Source organism: Labrus bergylta, chromosome 14 (assembly GCF_963930695.1).
Source record: "Labrus bergylta chromosome 14, fLabBer1.1, whole genome shotgun sequence".
Classification (NCBI taxonomy): Eukaryota; Metazoa; Chordata; class Actinopteri; order Labriformes; family Labridae; genus Labrus; species Labrus bergylta.
The window spans coordinates 11,748,153-11,766,366 of record NC_089208.1 but is presented as its reverse complement, the minus strand read 5'-3'; the positions used below and the strand labels follow the sequence as shown (position 1 = coordinate 11,766,366).

The 18,214-nt window shown below is 40.2% G+C and overlaps 1 protein-coding gene across 6 annotated transcripts in view; it reads left to right on the top strand.

Annotated features, from left to right (window-relative positions):
* The first annotated feature begins 5,697 nt into the window (after positions 1–5,697).
* LOC109981486 (glutamate receptor 3) overlaps positions 5,698–18,214 on the top strand; it is a 79,578-nt gene continuing 67,061 nt past the window's right edge. Inside the window, exons 1-2 of one of the 6 annotated variants that reach the window (XR_010668670.1) lie at positions 5,698–6,148; positions 6,620–6,778. Coding sequence is in view for 4 of the 6 variants with exons in the window: in XM_065962989.1 (XP_065819061.1) it covers positions 6,061–6,148; positions 6,620–6,778 (247 nt within the window). In the remaining 2 variants the exon portion in view is untranslated. The remainder of the gene's footprint in view (positions 6,149–6,619; positions 6,779–18,214) is intronic. The other 5 variants (XR_010668671.1, XM_065962989.1, XM_020630294.3 and 2 more) reach the window with 5 other exon arrangements.

Here is an 18,214-nt window from a genome sequence, read left to right as displayed (position 1 = left end):
AGGTGCACACTGGCAATGACAGAGGTGTCATCCTCCCTCTCACTTTTCAGTGTCCTAGGAAAATCACTTTTGTAGCTTTTATTTCAATGTAGACAAGGTACACAATGTTTCTTTGACACTAGAATATTTGTACGTTTTTGAGCAACTCATGAGATTTCTCAAAGACAAGTTAAAAATGGGATTTAGGAAATAACTTGCAAACTGGTTCAACAGCATTGAGACAGCATGGAGAGTTAAAGTGATGTATTGCAAACTGCAATAGATGTTGAAACACAATGATCTTGCATAAGCATGACTTGTAAGAATTTCATTCAAAGGTATCTGAGTTAGTGTTTCAGTACACTGAAACTAGTACTCTAACAGTTCATGAGGCAGAGGATCATATTTAGAAACCACATGCTTACTGTGGTGTGTGTCTGTGAAAAGGTCATAACATTATTTTTGCTCATTAAATTGAACTTAATTATAGTGCAGTTGTTCAGCTTGCGGTGTCGTGTGAGAAATTGGAGTTGTGTGCCAAGCATTAAATCACATCCAGATCAATAAGCAGGGACTCTGTAGTGTTCTGCTGTGCTGGTTTTTCAGTAGTCTAACAGGAGGCTGTAATGATTTCTACCTCTTACGCACACATATACGGTATATGTGTATAGTGCATCAGTCTCTCTCTCTCTCTCTCTCTCTCTCTGTCTATATATACACACATATATATTTATATATATATATATGCTACAGTATATACACTGCTGTTTCTATGAATAACACATGCTAATTGATATACTGTTCAGTTAATCTAATGGAATGTAAAAGTTGCCTGCTGCAGTAATGAGTAAGCAGCACTGGAGTGAATTAATGGATTTAACTTTACTGTCTTGAAATGGATAAATGATTAAAGAGGATGAACTTTAAGTAGAGGAAGCTTTATCGTTAAAAGATCAAGTTCAATAACTTTATTCCAATAGAATGAATCACAGTGCTGCAGCATGGAGAACAGAGAGAGCTTTAAATAATTCATTGACATACAACATAAAGCATTTTATATGACTGTAAATCACCTGTAAACTTAATCTAGCTTTGAGATTTCGTAAAACCCTCCATGCTGCATTTAGCACAGGCTGTAGACATGATTACAGACTATTGATTTAGACAGGAATTAACAGAGTTGGGGCTCTCCATAAGACGAGTGAAAAAAAAACGAGCGATATAATCGAGTATGTAGATCTGCACCAGATTTAGCAGAACTGCTTTATTAGTGTCAAGCTCTTAATCACAGCAGTGCGTACAAGACAAGCTGAGGGTTTGTTGACATTCATTCATCAGGCATTTAGATGGATGGCTTGAGATTACCCAGCAATCAAGTCTGATTTCCAGGCAGAGCACAACTTCCTTGCCACACTGATGGTGTTATAATTGGATGGACTCTGTTATACCACCAACATTTTAAGTAACAGAGTCCATAGATCTGTCTGCACTGATTCCTCCCTCTACCACATAGACTCTCTGCTGTCTGAAGAAGCAACTTTAAAAGATCAACAACTAAAAGTACAAAGGTTAATTTAAAAAAAAACAACCTTTAAATATCTCATGCTTTGTATTTTGAGTCTGCATTCAAAGGAATATTTTTTTTTGGGACTGTCAACAGCCATAATTGTCCATGTTTTCTCCACAACAGAGTACCAGTCCGCCTGACTTACCAGTGAAGTCCTCCTCCTGCAGCAACATGCTGACTTTGTTGATGATGGACCCAACTGGTAGCTAACAGGATTCCATGACACTGAACTAGACTCTGGAAGCTGGATGTGATGGCACTGGCAAAGAGGAGGTAAAGACTTTGAGTCAGTTGAAATGAACAACACTCTCTGGACCTCCCTCAACTGGTACTAGCCTATACAGCAAATCTGTCACCCTTTCAACCACTTTAAATGAGCCGCCATAACGCCTCTGTAATTTTTGGACACGCGCCCTGCTTCTTAGCTTCTTTCTGCACCCATACAAGCTCTCCCTCAGAATAATACTGAAAGTTGCCCTGAAATCATAAGATGTTTTCTGTTGTTCTGTATGCCTGGTCTGGTGCCTCTGAATTGCCTCTCATGCAGAAGACAATGTGTCCCTAAACTTAGACACGTAATCATCCACTGTTAATGACATTTAACAACAGGCAGCACAATTTCCTGCCCAAACAAAACAGATGGGAGTAAAAGCGGTGATAGTATGGACACTGCTACGATAGGCTAACATTACATAAGGCAAAAGAGCATCCAAGTTTAACTAATTATCTTCCACAAAAAGAGACTCAGTTAACCCATCTTACTGGGGGGAAGGTATGTGTGGGACTTGTGAATATACAAGAACCTACATATTTCTTTAAACAGTGTGAACTCAAACTCGCAACCTTGACTTGAGCTAATGCTGCATAATGCCTCAAAGCGGCACACCCACTCCTCTGTCAGTCTTTAGCAATAATGCATTCTTCCTGGTTCAGAAGTGGAAAAGTACAGTTCTGTCCATCGGGCTTACTGCCCCTCTAAACACTGACAATTTTGCAGCCACCGCAGATATTTATGGTCAGTTAGTAACACAAACTCTTTACCCAGTAAGTAGTGTTTTGTGAAAGTAACCATACTTTGAAGTTCTTTATGGTAGTGGCATATTTGCGTTCTTGTTTTGTAAGGGCCGACTAGCATAGCACAACACCATCCCAGTCCCCAAATCACTTGAGTCTGTATCCAAGATAAGATAGGATAAGATAATTAGTGTCAGGATATGCCAACATAGGAGTTGTAATCAGACTAGCCTTAAGCTAAATAAAAGCGGTCGGACAATCTCTCACATAGCACCTCCCTTTGAAAAGCACTGTGCAAAGGGCACAGTGGCCGCACTGTGCAAAGGGCACATATTAGCAAAACCCTTTACAATCCTCCTGTTGTATGAGGCTTGCCCTGCCTCTGAACCTCTGTCTAAATTCTTGGGACAGGTTCCCTAACTGCCTCAACTTTGGCAGGATCTGGCATCATCCCCTTGGCAGAGATAACATGCTCAAGGTAATCTAAGGAGGAAATCTCCTGAAAAACTCTGGAGATTTGGCTACCCGGACGTTCTTTAGGTGTGATGTGTGGACGCAAACAGCCGCATTTTTTGCGCGGTCTTTACCCGGAGTTTCTCTGGCCAGACCCCTAGTATTTTATCCGCAGAATATCCAAGTGAGCTGATGTCTGAACGCGGCCGAATATGCTCTGGAGATTTTAATTTCAGCCAATGAAAAGAGAATGACATTTATACACAGTGACCGGCTAAAGTGTCTGCTTGCGACCACTACGATCTCCATGCATGTAATTGAACGGCTGCATTATGTTTTCTGGTCGTCAGTATGTTGTTCTCCGCTCTTTTGTTGATGTTGTCATTCCATTGGATTACACATAGCATTGATATAAAGGCAAATATTCTCATTATAACGTTGTGTAGCGGACTCTGTTGCTTCAGCCGCTACTTCCGCAATCCTCCTGCGCCTCCTCCCCTCTGACAGGGAAAGTCCCCCGCTGTGAGGAGCATATGTGAACGGCTAGTTCGGGAGAATCTCCGGAGAAGTCCTCCTGTAAATATCTAGATATTATCCGGAGTGCATATGTGAAAACGGCTAATGATTGGCCTGCCGAAAGCTTCCTAAGCACACCATCCAGGCTCATCAGGTGTTCCTGAAAGGTCTGGCAAACCAATATTGTCATCAAAGTAAACCAAGAAACCACAAGAAATATGCAAGAATCACGTGCATCAAGCACATCAGTCACTTCCTGCTGTAGATGTCAGCAAAACCCTTTACAAACCTCCTGTAGTATGAGGCTTTCCCTACAAAGCTCTTAACCTCTGTCTGAGTTAATGGGATAGGCCACACACTGACTGCCTCAACCACATCAGTCAGGGGCACAACCGTAGTCTCAGACTAGACTGAGACTACCTGGGGCTCTAAGGACGAGGGTTGAGGTCAACCAGGGGAAAGAGTTCTCCCATTATCTGACAGGTCTTTTCTTAAGCAGGTCAACCACTGCAGGATACTGAGATTAAAAGCAAACCCAAGCAGAAACTCCTCAGAGAGATTTTAGAGATTAAAGTGAGGCAACAAGAGCAGGAGAATCAAACCGACACACTGTATACCAGGACTCCACAATATGAATCCCTGACTATTAGCTGCTGTATGCTTGCCAGTATAGCCTACTAAATGACACCCTCCTTTAGTAGCAGAAAGCCACAGCTGTTTGTGGATGACAGGACAAGGGGCTCCTAGATCTACAAGGACAGTCAAACCCACCCATTTTAGCTTTCAGATAGCCAGAACCACCCTTTGTGTCATCAGGGGCCAAAGCACACAAAGGAGAGGGGGCAGGCATTTGGTTATCTGTGCACGCCCCACTCTAGTTTCTTTGTACATAAGGACAGTCACGTCTTAGGTGTCGGTTACACCACACAGCACTCCAGAGGGTGAACCCCTTGTTTGGGTACAGGAACATATGCCTGGGTCAAGTGTCAAGGAGCTAACCCTGGAGGAGTTGGTGCAGAGGCAGATTTAATTGGATCTATTTATGCCTGTACAGTCGTCTGCAGAGTTTTCACTTCCTGTCTCAGACATTCTACAACACATTGACTTGCTCACCACTGTAAGACTTCTGACCAACCCCACACTCTCTCCTTCCGAAACTGTGCAAGCCTCTGATAAATTGAATCTCTGCAGCAAGAGCATCTTCAAGTATGACAGGTTTGGCACGGCTAAAGTTGACACGCAGGTCCCTATTTCCCACATGTGCAACAAAATGGTCTTTAGCTAACAGATTTTGAGAATGGATGTCTGCAACATGATACGCTTTAACCACTACATGGTGCAGTTCAATGCCAAATTATCGACTGTTTCATTGTGTATACTCTGCCTTGAAGACAAACTAGCCCTGTTCCAGTCAGCGCTATCACAAGGATCCAAACATCTACCCATAGCTTCTTTCAACAAGAAGATGAACCAGTAAAAGTTTCAAGCATGAAGATTGGCATGGGTAAGTGTGCCTGTCATTCCCCATTGTTTTTGTTTTTTAAATCCTAACACATTTTAAATCCTAACACAACACCAGTGGTGGATTCTGTTTCTTGATTCCCTCTATCAGCTGTTCATGTTTGCAGCCAGTGAAAGGGGGATTTGAATTTAAATGACTCCAGATACAAATTTGAAGCATTAGTTAGGCCACTTGGCAAGCAATGATTAAACATGGATAAATAAGTTCCCACAACACTGCACTGGAACACCTGCAGGGGACAGTCTGAGATTAAAGTGCTGTGTGCATGCGTGTTACTGCTGCAGGAGTGCTGCTTAACATAGAGAAGGGAAAGATAGATAGATAGATAGATAGATAGATAGATAGTTGACTAATAGATACTGACATGGCAAACAAACAGCCTATATAAGTACATCCGTATATTATTGGCCCAAACTGAGTGGATTCTGGTGTGTGTTACTCCTCCTTTGCACCACACACACACACACACACACACACACACACACACACACACACACACACACACACACACACACATAAATTCACACCATGCCCAACAAAGGCTGCACAGCCTCACACACACCAACTCTGCAGTGACGTGAGGAGGAGGACTGGAGGCTGCTCTTATTTTAATTCAACGTCAGACCAAGTTTGATAAACGCCCCCCCTTCCCTCCCTTATCCCTCTCTTTTTCTCTCCCCTCCTCTCTTCTCTTTTCTTCTCTCCCTCTAGCCCATTTCACTGCTCCTTATACACAGTAAGGAGCACCGCTTTTTTTCTCTCTCTCTCTCCTCCACCACCTCCATCTTTGAGATAAAGCATTGCCTTTAGATTTTCCATTATCAGCAGCAGCAGCAGCAACAGCAGCCGAGATCTGGCGCTGCAGTCGCGCTGGCATTCAACGTGGGTGCACACTGCGAGTGAGACCGACCCGCCGCATCTTGTGGATTTCTTTGCGCCTACAAGCCCGTGTACATGGTTCTCCCTGCTTCTCATCCACGCCAGGAGTTGATTTCACTTCTCGGAGAAAATGTGGCATCGCACAATAGCGTCAGTGCTTATTTTGTTGTATTTTTGGGAGGACTCGCTGGCAGGGTTTCCAAATCAAATCAACATAGGTAAGTTCAAAGGGGGTACTCCGGCTGCATTTCTACATGTCTTAGTGCATATTCTCTAACTAGGACACGTCTTAAAGTCGCACTTGATTCGGTTTGGTGCATAAATCATAGCCAAGTTCACTTCTCGTGAAGACAGGAGGATCCTGGGATGAGGCTCTTCTTTGTAGGCTTTCTGGAAACAAGGAGGTTACTAAATTGTTAAAGCAAAGAGGAATTTTAGAATCCGCAGTGTTTGTGTGTATAGTAGGCCTAACATGTATTTCTTTCGTCATTTTGTTAAAATCTGTGTATTAATGCTTTTGGTGATTATTTGAGGTGACTGCACTCACTCTGTAGCATAATCTACGTAAGAGACATTTAAATCCTAAAGAGTGCATTTTCAAGTGGAGTAGTAGTATTAGCTAATCAGTATTTTTTTTCCACATGAAATGATTCTGAGTTCAGTTCTAATGAGACATTTCTGTCCTGTAGGTGGACTGTTCATGCGCTCCACTGTGCAGGAGCACAGCGCCTTCAGGTTCGCCGTCCAGCTGTACAACACCAACCAGAATGTGACGGAGAAACCTTTCCACCTCAATTATAATGTTGACAACCTGGAGTCCTCCAACAGTTTCTCTGTCACACACGCCTGTGAGTATTAATTACACTCCTTGGAAACTCAGTAGGCTTTATCCTAAAGTAATGATCATTTGCTCCAGTCATTACATTCAGTAGGTCTAAATATGTCTGGGCAGGTTTATCCAAAGAATGACACAGATGTGTATCACTGAAATTGGTGTTTGCATAAAATGGTTGGCTCTCACACAGACACCTGGCCTCACACCCGCTCTCCTCAGTCCTGCAATCCAAAACTCTCCAGCTGGATGATGGAGCATGATGGCCTGTAATTGGCCGACCACTGTGATTTAGTAAACTGTAATTCAGTAATTCCAGAGAAGCTGATGTGCAGCACTTAGATGACTGTACACTTGAAAGTGAAGATAAACAGTGCTGTTCTTGTTGTTGTGGTGTCTGGCTGTGATTTTAGATAAAGGTTTGCAGGTTATTATCAGTGTCGTGGAGCTTACTATTGGAAATATGGATGTTTGATAGGGCTGGGTGATAAGGTAGAATATGATCTAATGAATATCCTCAAAATGTCAAAGGCTGAATAAACCAGAGGGTGCATTTGTTAAACTTTACAATATTAGCACGTGCTAAAGTTGCTGATCACACGTTATTATAATAGTCTTTTTAGATAACGATAATACAAACTTTTTAAAACACAAAATAGAGCAGTTTTGGGTAAAAATGTGCCACTCCAATGTTCTTAGGGGGCTAAGAGACAAGCTGCTGCTAATGTTGTTTCAAGGACCTCTGCTTGTTATTGAAGGTATTCCTTCATTGTTTTATATACTCAAAGTTTTGAATGATAGGGTCTTAAATATCAGCTAAGGTCTCCCTCGTTAAAATAAACACAACTGGAACTAAAAAGTAGTAAAAACACTAAAGAAAAAGTCTCAAGTTATAAATTAGCATCTTCCTGAAACGGGAAATCAGAAGGAGCCAAAAGCTAGGTTGCTGCTTACATTAGCCTAGCCAGTTGCTTATTATTATTACTGGGTTTTTGGTCAGGTAAGGAGATTGTTGTCTAGTTTTATGCAAAGCAAAAATATCCACAAAACTTACCCCTATTTAAAAACATACATACTCCGTCATTAAAACCAGTAAAGCAAAGAATGAAGCAGTTTCAGATGCAAATTAAGCAATTGTCAAAACTGTACTGAGTGAACACACAAAGTAGTAAAGTAGCAGTAGCTTCTAGGCAATGTGCGACTAATGTCCATGAACCATTTTATGTCAACGGTTTCACCATCTTTAGAGTATTATAAAGGCTTTGGCATTTTGTGCCAACCATGCTTTCTGGCTTCAGTATCTCTGCTTTGTAATACACTAGGTATTTCAAATAGGATTCATCCCTTTCATGTTAAATATGCCATCGTCGTCAATGTACATTGTGTTACCACTCCATAATGAGATGTTTTATTGCCCAGTCCTACTACATCCATAGTGTTAAATAAAAACATCTTCACCTGGATACCTTGATAAATTGACTTATGTAGAATATTTGAAGTTGAATATTGAAGTAAAATGTAGATTAAAATAATAGCTGTTACCCATCTCTTCATGTGGTTTGGTTTAAATCAGGCAATTTGGCTGTCAGTCTCTTTGATAATGATCTTAAACATTGTATTATACCAGCAGCCTGCAATGACGTTAATTTGCCTGAATACACTTTTGATGCATAAATAACTCACTTTATCAACTGTAACACGCTGTAATCCATGTAGTCATCTGCACAAACATGATGAATTTGATAGGAAGGCTTGTTGAGTGTGAGATGGCTTCATAATTGGTCTACCAGTCACTTCTCTGCCATGTAGGGCACCAAGTTCTGTCTGGAGAATTAATTTGTTATCCGTCTTCCCACCGACTGCACTTCACACTGCACGCGTTGGGATCAGCTGCAGCTCTCCCAACTCTGTGAGCAGCAGCAGAGATGGCTGCATGACCTAATGAAGTGAAAAAAGGCTTTAAAAAAAAGAGAAAGAAATATTGAACTTGATTGTACCTCATGCATATATAATGGACATGCAAAACCATGTTTATATGACATAGTTTGAAGTTGGAGGGACATTCAGTCTTAAACCATCACACCTTGTTTGACACTGCTCAGTGCACCACAGCCGTGCTCTGTGGGATTACGAGTGCCGGTGGGGTCAGCGCTCAGCTTAAGGGCACTTCAACAGTCATCACAGGAGAAGAGTTAAATATTACACGCTTGGCTTGTCCACATCAGGGTTAAAGCACTCCTACTTGGGCCTGTTTTTCATTTCAACGAGGTCAAAAGGGAGCCGTTATGTAAAAAATTACTCATCCAGTTAAAATATTTTCTTGTGAGTGTCCATGAGCTGTTTTTACTGGCGTCATCTTCAACCTATAGGTTGTCCTTCGGCCACACTTGAATACTTTGACTAAATAGGATAGCAATGTGTTTTTGGGGCATGTATCCTGCTGGATAATTCAAATTTTTTTACAATTTTTTACTTAGGTTTTGTCTGAAGTTAAAAATATGTTTCCTGCCACATGTGGAGTTGAAGTGAAAACAATGAAATAAATCTCTGTCTATACCGCAGTTCTTCAATCAATAGCCCAGGCTTTTATTTCTTTCAGTCTATAAAATGACCCTGCCTTTACTTGGGACAAGCGTCAATTTAAGATGGGCCTTGAATTATTTTCTAACAAACGTTGTCCACAGAAAAGATGAGAAAGACTGTAAAATTGTAAATTTACACCAAAAAATATTTTAATGTGTACAAAAATGTCAATAAACAAATAATATTACAAATCACTGATTTGGGGGAGAGAGGGATACACCCTTGTTGATTTATTTCTGACCCGCAAACTAATCAACACTCATAGGTGGCCTTAAATTGGGATTGGCTTTTAGAAGTTTTACGGTATTTGCATTACGCACCCGTTTTACATCTCAGTCTGATTCAGCAAACCTGAATCCATTGTTTTTCAAAGGCACTTAAGCTTTTTGTTTTGGATGGATAGAAAATAAAACAAGATAATCAGCAGGATTTATCTGAGTGAGATAAGCTGATGTAAGCCGTGCAGCTCATTATGCAGACAACCAGGCTAGCTTGTGACTCGGGCTTGAAAATGCACCAAACTCCCAAATTCTTATTTTAGAGTTGCATAATGCCATGCTCGCCTGGCAGGTGTTGATGTAGCAAAAGAATGAGATGATTATGATTTGACACATTTCTATTCTGGCAGGAGTTACATGTTAGTCATTGCTGTGCTTTCCCTACAGTTTGCATCGTTCGTTTTGATAATATTAGAACGTGTTAAGAAGACTGAGATTTTAACTAATGATCTTTCCGCAAGACAACCTTTTTTTTTTTGTATTCATAAGAGGAGTTACTTTCTGTTTAGAGCTCATTTTGTGTGTTTGTTGTATGTCATGAATGGAATAAAGCCGGACAACAGTGCTGTCCTCCAGCTGGGTCAGTTCATAATGATTGTTACAAATCCCTGATGGCAAATGACTGTGTTATTGGCAGCGAGGATCAATAGGTGGAAGGCTGTAGTCCAGTAGTACTGTGTGTGTGGCTCCAGTTTTTGCTCCAGTATGGAAAAATCAATTCTCACCAAGCTTTCATTTTCTCTATCTCAGTCCCTCTCTACTAATATATGGCTGTTCTCCAACTCTGCTTGGCTGCAGATACTGAATCTGCAGTTTGATGCTTGCTCTGCAGCTCTGAAAGTTGAGAAACAAACAAAACAGAGGACATGAACAGCCAACGAAACATCGGATTAAACAATTTCTAGTTTTTACTATTTGAGTGGATTGATTCTGACGAAGAAAACTTCCCCATGCTGCCTGCCGTGTTTATTATATATCACCAATTTGTGTTTGGTTTGAGTGATGCTTCAGGATCAGGATGTATTGATGTGACACATAGCCCAAGGCCGGGACGGATTGTGTGTATAAATGCACAAATGGGAAGGTTACGTCCATTAAAACTGAGGTCAGGGCAGGAAATGACAGCGGAGATGGAGCCTGTTGGCCTGGCTGCACAATCAGGGGGGAGTTGAACCAAGTGCATATGGGATGTAGTTTTGGGATATGGTGACAGGTCAGACAGCAGGAACAGATCACTTCATATCTTTATTTTGATAGCATTTACTCAATTTACTTTTCAGTGTATGTGAGGGGTATATGGCAATAATTCACAGTGACTCAAATGTATGAACATTTTTTGAGTTTGTTTTTAAGTTTGTGTTGCTATCGAGATGTTTCCTGTATGTTTTACCACAATGCCATGTGAAGAAGAAAACCTAAAAAAAAAGAAGACATCTTATAAAGCCTTTACTTTTTCCCTTCTCGCATCTCATCTGCGGCATATCTTTTAAGACCAGAATTTTCCAGAGAAGAATTTGACAGTTACAAATGACAGTATATTTCTCCATAAAGTGTTTATTATAGCCTCATATCCTCCCTCTTCTGCGATGACTCAACAGTGAGGTGCTGCTCAGACAGAGGCTAATGTTAGGGCACTTCAATGTGTAGGCAATGGATAGTCCCACTAATGCAGCAGTTTATGTAGCCAGATTGCCTCCTCCTTATCGGCCTCCTCCTCTTCTTCTTTTACTTCTTCTTCTTCTTCTTTTGCATTATCAAGACTTAATTGACTCATAAGCGGTGTCCAAATAAGGACATTCTAGTATTTACTGGGCATTTTTTAAAGATTTATTTTTGGCCATTTTGTGCCTTTATTGGAGAGATAGGACAGTGGATAGAGTTGGAAATCAGGGAGAAAGAGAGTAGGGAATGACATGCGGGAAAGGAGCCACAGGTCGGATTCGAACCCGGGCCACCCGCCTGGAGGACCACAGCCTTTATACATGGGGCGAGCGCTCCAACCACTGCGCCACCAGCACCCCTTACTGGGCATTTTTTATGCAAATATAGCCTGCCAAAAAGTACAAGAGCTAACTACATTCAACACATTCCAATGTAATTTAACTTAACAGTTTTGAGTATTATTTAGGGAGGCAAAAGAGATGTTTAGGAGAGGGAAAGATCTGTTTTATTTAAATCTGTTCATATTTTGGCTCAGATCTGTTGGCATATGTTGGCTGAAATCACAATTCTTTTGCTGTTTGATGAAAGTTTGATGATGGATTAATAGCAGTTTAAGTGCTTCACTTTACTACAGTGAGCAAAAAACTGTGAACATGGATGAAGCCAGGCGGGCACCATTCAAAGGTAAAAATAAATGCGTGCAGTACCTCTTCAGCTCAATAGTTCACAGGTTGTTGTGGTATATTCAAATAGAGCCGTTTTTTCCAGGTTCATGAAACAAGTCCACATGAAAACTTCATAGGTGGACATTTTCAGAAAGCTCTTAGTTCAAATCTCGTCATAATTGCATATTGCTTAATTTCTTTTCTGGTGGATGGTAGAGTAAGATTCATTTAATTGTAATAGTATAGATTATTTTTAAATTAAAATGTTTAAGAAAACTCCTTCTTCTTTTTTGATCGTTATGCCTGTTTATTTCCTGCATAAAGTTTGAGTCTTTTCTGCCCATGCTGCTGTTGCCTAGCAGCTGTGTGGTTGATCGCCAATCATATTGTGTACCAGCAGCACTTTTCATAACAAGTTCATAACAAGTTCTGTCTGTTTTTATTTTTTCATCGCACCAAAAACCTTAAAACAACAGATTGTTTGGGGGTCTATTGCCAGGTGTGACTCTCTGGTGCACTATAAGCACCCTGAGGTTACCAGTGCGATAAAAAAACACAGCAGCATGTGTATTATGTAATGAGTTTTTGAAGTGCTGGTGGTATTTTGTGGCCTATAGGCAAAGCTAGGCTAGCTGTTTCCGGACATTGTGCTTAACTATTAAACAGCTGCTGGTAATAATGACAATACATCTATATCGTCTTATCTCTACAGGAAAGCAAACATATGACACATTAGCCTTCCTTTCTCTCAAGCATTTACAAATCAAACAGCCATCATGGCTCATCATAACACATTTGTAAAGGAAGATGAGAGGTTTCTGGAAAAGAACGAAAAAACGGAAATGCTCCTCAGCTTCTGTTCATTCAAATATTGTAATATCCCAAAACAAACATTCTTTTGGCTTAGGTTTGTAATGATTTTTGTAGATGCTGTATTAAAACAGACATGCTTGCGATATCAATAAACAACAATTAATCAATATATAACAACCATGGATCCTTCATAAGTCTGGGTCCTCATTAAACCCAACAAGTCATCATGCATGATGCATTAGCACCAGAGACCAGGTTGTCAAATTGTTTGGCCTGCATGCTGCATGATAGTTTCTATCTTAATTCACACTCTCTGGCCACAGTTCAACTGTGTAAACAAAGAAGAGTCATTATTAAAAAAAACCTTTGTTACATGGGAGCAGCAGAGAAAGGGGAGGTTGCTAATAATGTGAGAGAAAAAAACATGTCCATACCAGCTTTAAAGCTTTACTGCCCATGCATACATTCAGAATTCAAATTATTGTGCACTGTGAAACACATACTTACCTATTTTCTGTGATTTTGTATTTTGATTTTCTGCATTTGCAAGCTTTAAAATGGATCCTCTCCATTTTGGAGCCCTTGAACAGATGAGACACTTACCCAAAAGCATGTCCTTTTATCACGATGCAGTGATAAAAATATCTGAGTAAGTGCCACTGCACCCAGCGTCCTGTCAGTTTGGATGACCTCCTCCAAGTTGATAAGTCCTGTTCCTCAGATTTGTCATGTCTTTCTCATAATATAATAAAATACAAATGCTTTCAGAAAGTCTTTGGTATTCATTGTATAATTGAACTTAATACTAATTTCAGTAGGAGCCAGAGCTGTCTTCTAACGGATGTGTTCATGACAATGCACACATGGTTTGACTCTTAAATTGATTTTACACCTGCACAAAACTCCTGTAAAACTGCTAAAGTTTTTGGGGTGAGCTGCATGTGTGAACACAAACAGCTAATTTTTTTAGACTTCATCCAGAGTTTCTCCTGCTGGTATTTTTTCCACAGAAAGTCTAAGTGAGCTGATGTGAGAACGCAGCAGGATTTTATCAGGAAAATTCACCTCGAGCGAGTGGGAGGGGGTGCGACTGCGATGAGTATATCTGCACATGTAATTAAACTGCTGCATTACGTTTTCTGTTGGCCAGTATGATCTTCTCTGCTCCTTTGTTGATATTGTGATTCTGTCAAACTACGCATAGCATTGATATAAAGGCAAATATTCCCATTATAACGTCATAAAGGTGATAGATATAAACAGGAGGATTTCAGGAGCATTAATGCATTAGCTTTCTTTGTATAAGAGAAGAGTGGTGCTCAAGATATGACAACATTTTCAGCAGACGTTTAAACGTCATATGACTTCATGTGAATCTGGCACATATCTATGATATAAGCATCTTGTTTCTTGTTACTCACCCTGGTTGTTTACAATGCTGCAAAAATAATGGAATAGCAGTGAATAGGTGCAGGGGCACACCACTGGAGATGTGAAGTTGGTCTTTCATTCTTTGCATCAGAGTGCTTCCATGTCAGCGCTGAAACGCAGCGATGGTGATCACTACTGACAAGCTACAGTGATGCTGCAGCAGGGTGCAGCAGTGTGATAGAACTTCCGTCAGCGATGCTGCCTCTGACGCTCAGCTGCCTCTGACGCTCAGCTGCCTCTGACGCTCAGCTGTTGTTCACTAAATGTAACCGGAGATTATGGTTAAAGACATGAAAACCCATGCTAAAGAAAACCTCAGGAACCAGGAGGCCTGTGAATAATTTAGAGGAGCTGCTTTGATACATTTGAAGACGTTGTATGAGCCTCTGTGTTTACTGTAAAGGGGCAAAATAGTGCTTTAAAGTTTTCCATTAAGCTAAATTAACTAAAATGATGAAAAACATGAAATACCTAGTTTGATATTCACTTCATTCATTTATTTCCTTTATTTTGCCTATTTTCTGTCCACTGAGAGTTTTCATTTTAATATTCAAGCACAGACGATGAGTGCTTATGAAAAGACTAGGTTAAGAGTTATGTTTTGTAAATAATTTAAATTCCTATAAACAATTGAATTGCAGATTTTTAAAAAGTGTTTTTAATTTGTATAGGATAAAATCATATTTTTTTTTTTTTAATTGAAGAATTTGGACAATAGAAAATACTTTGATGCCAGAGATATCAGATGTTCCCTTTTACTCCTACACATGTGCATTCGTCTGATGTTTATTCAAATCCATATCCGAGTGCATTCTGCAGCACTATAGTTCTTTGAAACCGAGTTTGTTGTGTTCTTCAGTCTCTTATGAAAGTGGTCCTTGGATGGGGTTTTAGCAGGAGCCTATATGCAAAGCATGTGTAGGTGGAGTGTAAGCAGTGCTTTTAGTGGTGCAGTGAAATATTAAAGGGGATTCTTTCATACAACACTCCAATAGCCACAGGCTCTGTCTGTATATCTGCTGATTTCCTTCTGTCGATGTTGTTGAGCATGTGGGCTGGATCCAGTTGTGTTGATCAGATTAGGGCTAATCCAACCAGTGTTACCCGGGTTTTCGCGAATAATGAGTATCTGCTGGGGGTAGCCCATTGAAAGAAAGCTATGTTTGCTCTTACAAAGCGGTAATCTGCAGAGAGGAGGGAATTCCAGCCAACATGCAACCACAGCCTACTCAGGCTTCAGTCCCTGTGTGCCCTCTGCCGCCTCCGTGGTCGGTCAACTGGGACAAATTGCACAACAACGCAGACTGTAATGCGGATAAAGAAATAAAACACTTATATGTCATAACACACAAATCATTTCAACCTTGTTGACTTCAATCAGATTTATATCTGAACACAAACATTCACTGTGATTTAATGGTAAAATTAAACTAGCAGGTATTTAAACGCCTTTCAATAGAATGAGTGCAGTTTATTCAGCTGAAACCAGATGAGCTGTGTGCAGAGTCACTGTCGAAAAGCTCAGGCACAATTATAGAACGTTACATAATCTGTTTGGTAACTCTTTTTGTTAGCCACTTTAATTGTGAGGCTCTTTTAATAGCATCATCAGTCTGTCAGTGGGTTCACCACTTTGGTCCAGGCTAATGGACTGACATGAATTTTTGTACAGATGTTCAAAGGTGCCCAGGGAATATATTCGTTTGAATTTTACAATCCTCTAATGTTTCCTCTAGTGTTATACTGGCAGGTTCAGCATTGTGTTCTTGACATCAATATCTCAACAATAAACGTAGATTAGCATGAAATCTGCCAGTGAAACCAAAGACATTTCCTGCCTGGGTTAAGTGCAAATGAGATTATTAACTAATGATACCATCCTGATAGGCTAATCTTAAAAGGTGAAAAAGAGGTAGTTATAGGCACATCACATAGGTGCAGGGCAGTGCAAAAACAGCAAAACTGAGGAAAAAGATAAACCCGCACACTTGCTCAAATGCCGCAAAAAAGGTTTTAATGATCACGTTTTGACCACGTTTAATCTTAATGGGTGAACATTAAACTGGTTCAACATGAGCATCTTGTGACATGGTCTGATGATAGAATAGTTGCATTAACATAAATAACTGCCTTGTCAGTAATGCATAACAGAGGTACCGGCGTGGCTGTAGACTTTTGGAATGACATTAAATAGATTAACTTCCTTTATTTGTACTAAGGGAAATTGTTTTTGTTTTTTTTTACTTTGTACCTTGTCATGTTTTGTTGAGACATTAATTGTAAATGAATTGAACATTATTTTTTATTTTTATGGTGCCTGGAGCAACAATTGCTTTGGAACAGTAGCCTCAAGGCAGTCAATGGATAAAACATCATTTTGTTAAAGTGTTTCTACATTATGAGATGTAAAAAAGAGCACCGTTGTGTGTTTTTAAAACTCACAAAAATGCTTCAGAGAACATTAGACGGACAAAATAAATACACAAACAGGGAAAGATGGTATTTTATATGTTGTTATTTTAATCATAGTGCATGCTGGGAGGGCTTTTTCTCCCTCCATGGCTAAATGCCAAAGCAGAACCCCAAGGGGGGGAAAAGCAGCTCTCAGTGAACTTTGTGCACTGATTGCAGAACTGCTGATTGCTACAGCTACAACTGTGATAATGTATGACTTACTGGAATGTACCATTGCTCAGGTGCAGATGTATCCAGTCCCACAATGCCCTTGTGCTTCCTGTCTAGCTGACACACTGAACAGCTGCTGGCTAGATGCAAAGATGGAGAGGAAACACGTTACCTGGGATTAAGTGTGAGTGTGTGTGTGTGTGTGTGTGTGTGTGGTGTGGGTGTCTCTGTGTTTAAATGTTTGGTATTATGTTTTGGATTTACCTTTCATTTTGATTTTGTATTATGATGATTAATTTATGTTTTTTTAAGGACCCCCTTGAAAATGAGATGATGCATCTCAAGGGGCTATCCTTGAAATAAATTACAAATGACAAATAACGGGGAGGGATGTTGGCCGTCCGCTCTGACCCTGCCGTTCATTCATTCAGAAGATGGCACAGCTCAGGCGCCCTGCTCACTTTCATGAGTAAACACTGAATATGCTGAGTGTCTGTCAGTCAGCACATTTACAAGATTTGTTGGCACCCTCCGTCCGTCTTAGTAATGCTGTCTTAGTAGTGCTTCAAACATTAGTGGAAAGAGATCCTGACTACTTTGAATGTCGGTGTTTCAGTTAATCAGAGTGCTTATTTTATTTCCTGCACGTCTGTTTTTTAGTATTGTTGACCTACACGAGTATCAAGAAGGACATCAATACTGCAGGTTAAGATACAAGTAGTATATTGGCTCTAGTTAGTTGCGACATGCTGTGTATGATGATGGGAAGATGGATCACGGATATATAGTTAATAGTTTTTCCCACAGCTGTAAATCATACAGACAGAGGTTACATAACCCCACAGGTGACAACAGGGATTAATGGAGAAGGCGTCACACAGAACCCTCAATGTAAGAACCAGTGTGCAGCACTCACAGTGAGTGAGGTCCATATCAGCTACATGATAATCGCACTGATATGACATAAATCATTACAGCTTGAGTTTGACATTGTGATTAATCTGCAGTATAAAAATGGTACTAAAAAGCGAAACATTAAAAAATAAAGACAGGTAGTTTGTGTTGCATTATTGGAGCTTTGTGCTAAATTAAAGTGAATGTATAGCTTACATGGGTCAACTTGTTAAACCAACATAGACTTGTAAGTTTGATTTTGTACAAGGTTTTTGCATCTCCAAAATCAAAATTTCTGCAAACCATAAATTGCAAACACCTCCCCCCCCTCTTGCTGAAGTGGCATGCTCCATGAATAACAATGATTGTCTGTCAGTAGATCACTGCTCCAGACTAAACATTTTTAATAACTTATTGTACAGACATTCATGATGTCCTGCAGGATGAACCCAGCATTTTGTTGTTGCCATCACATGTACAATTTCTCCAGCAACACCAGCA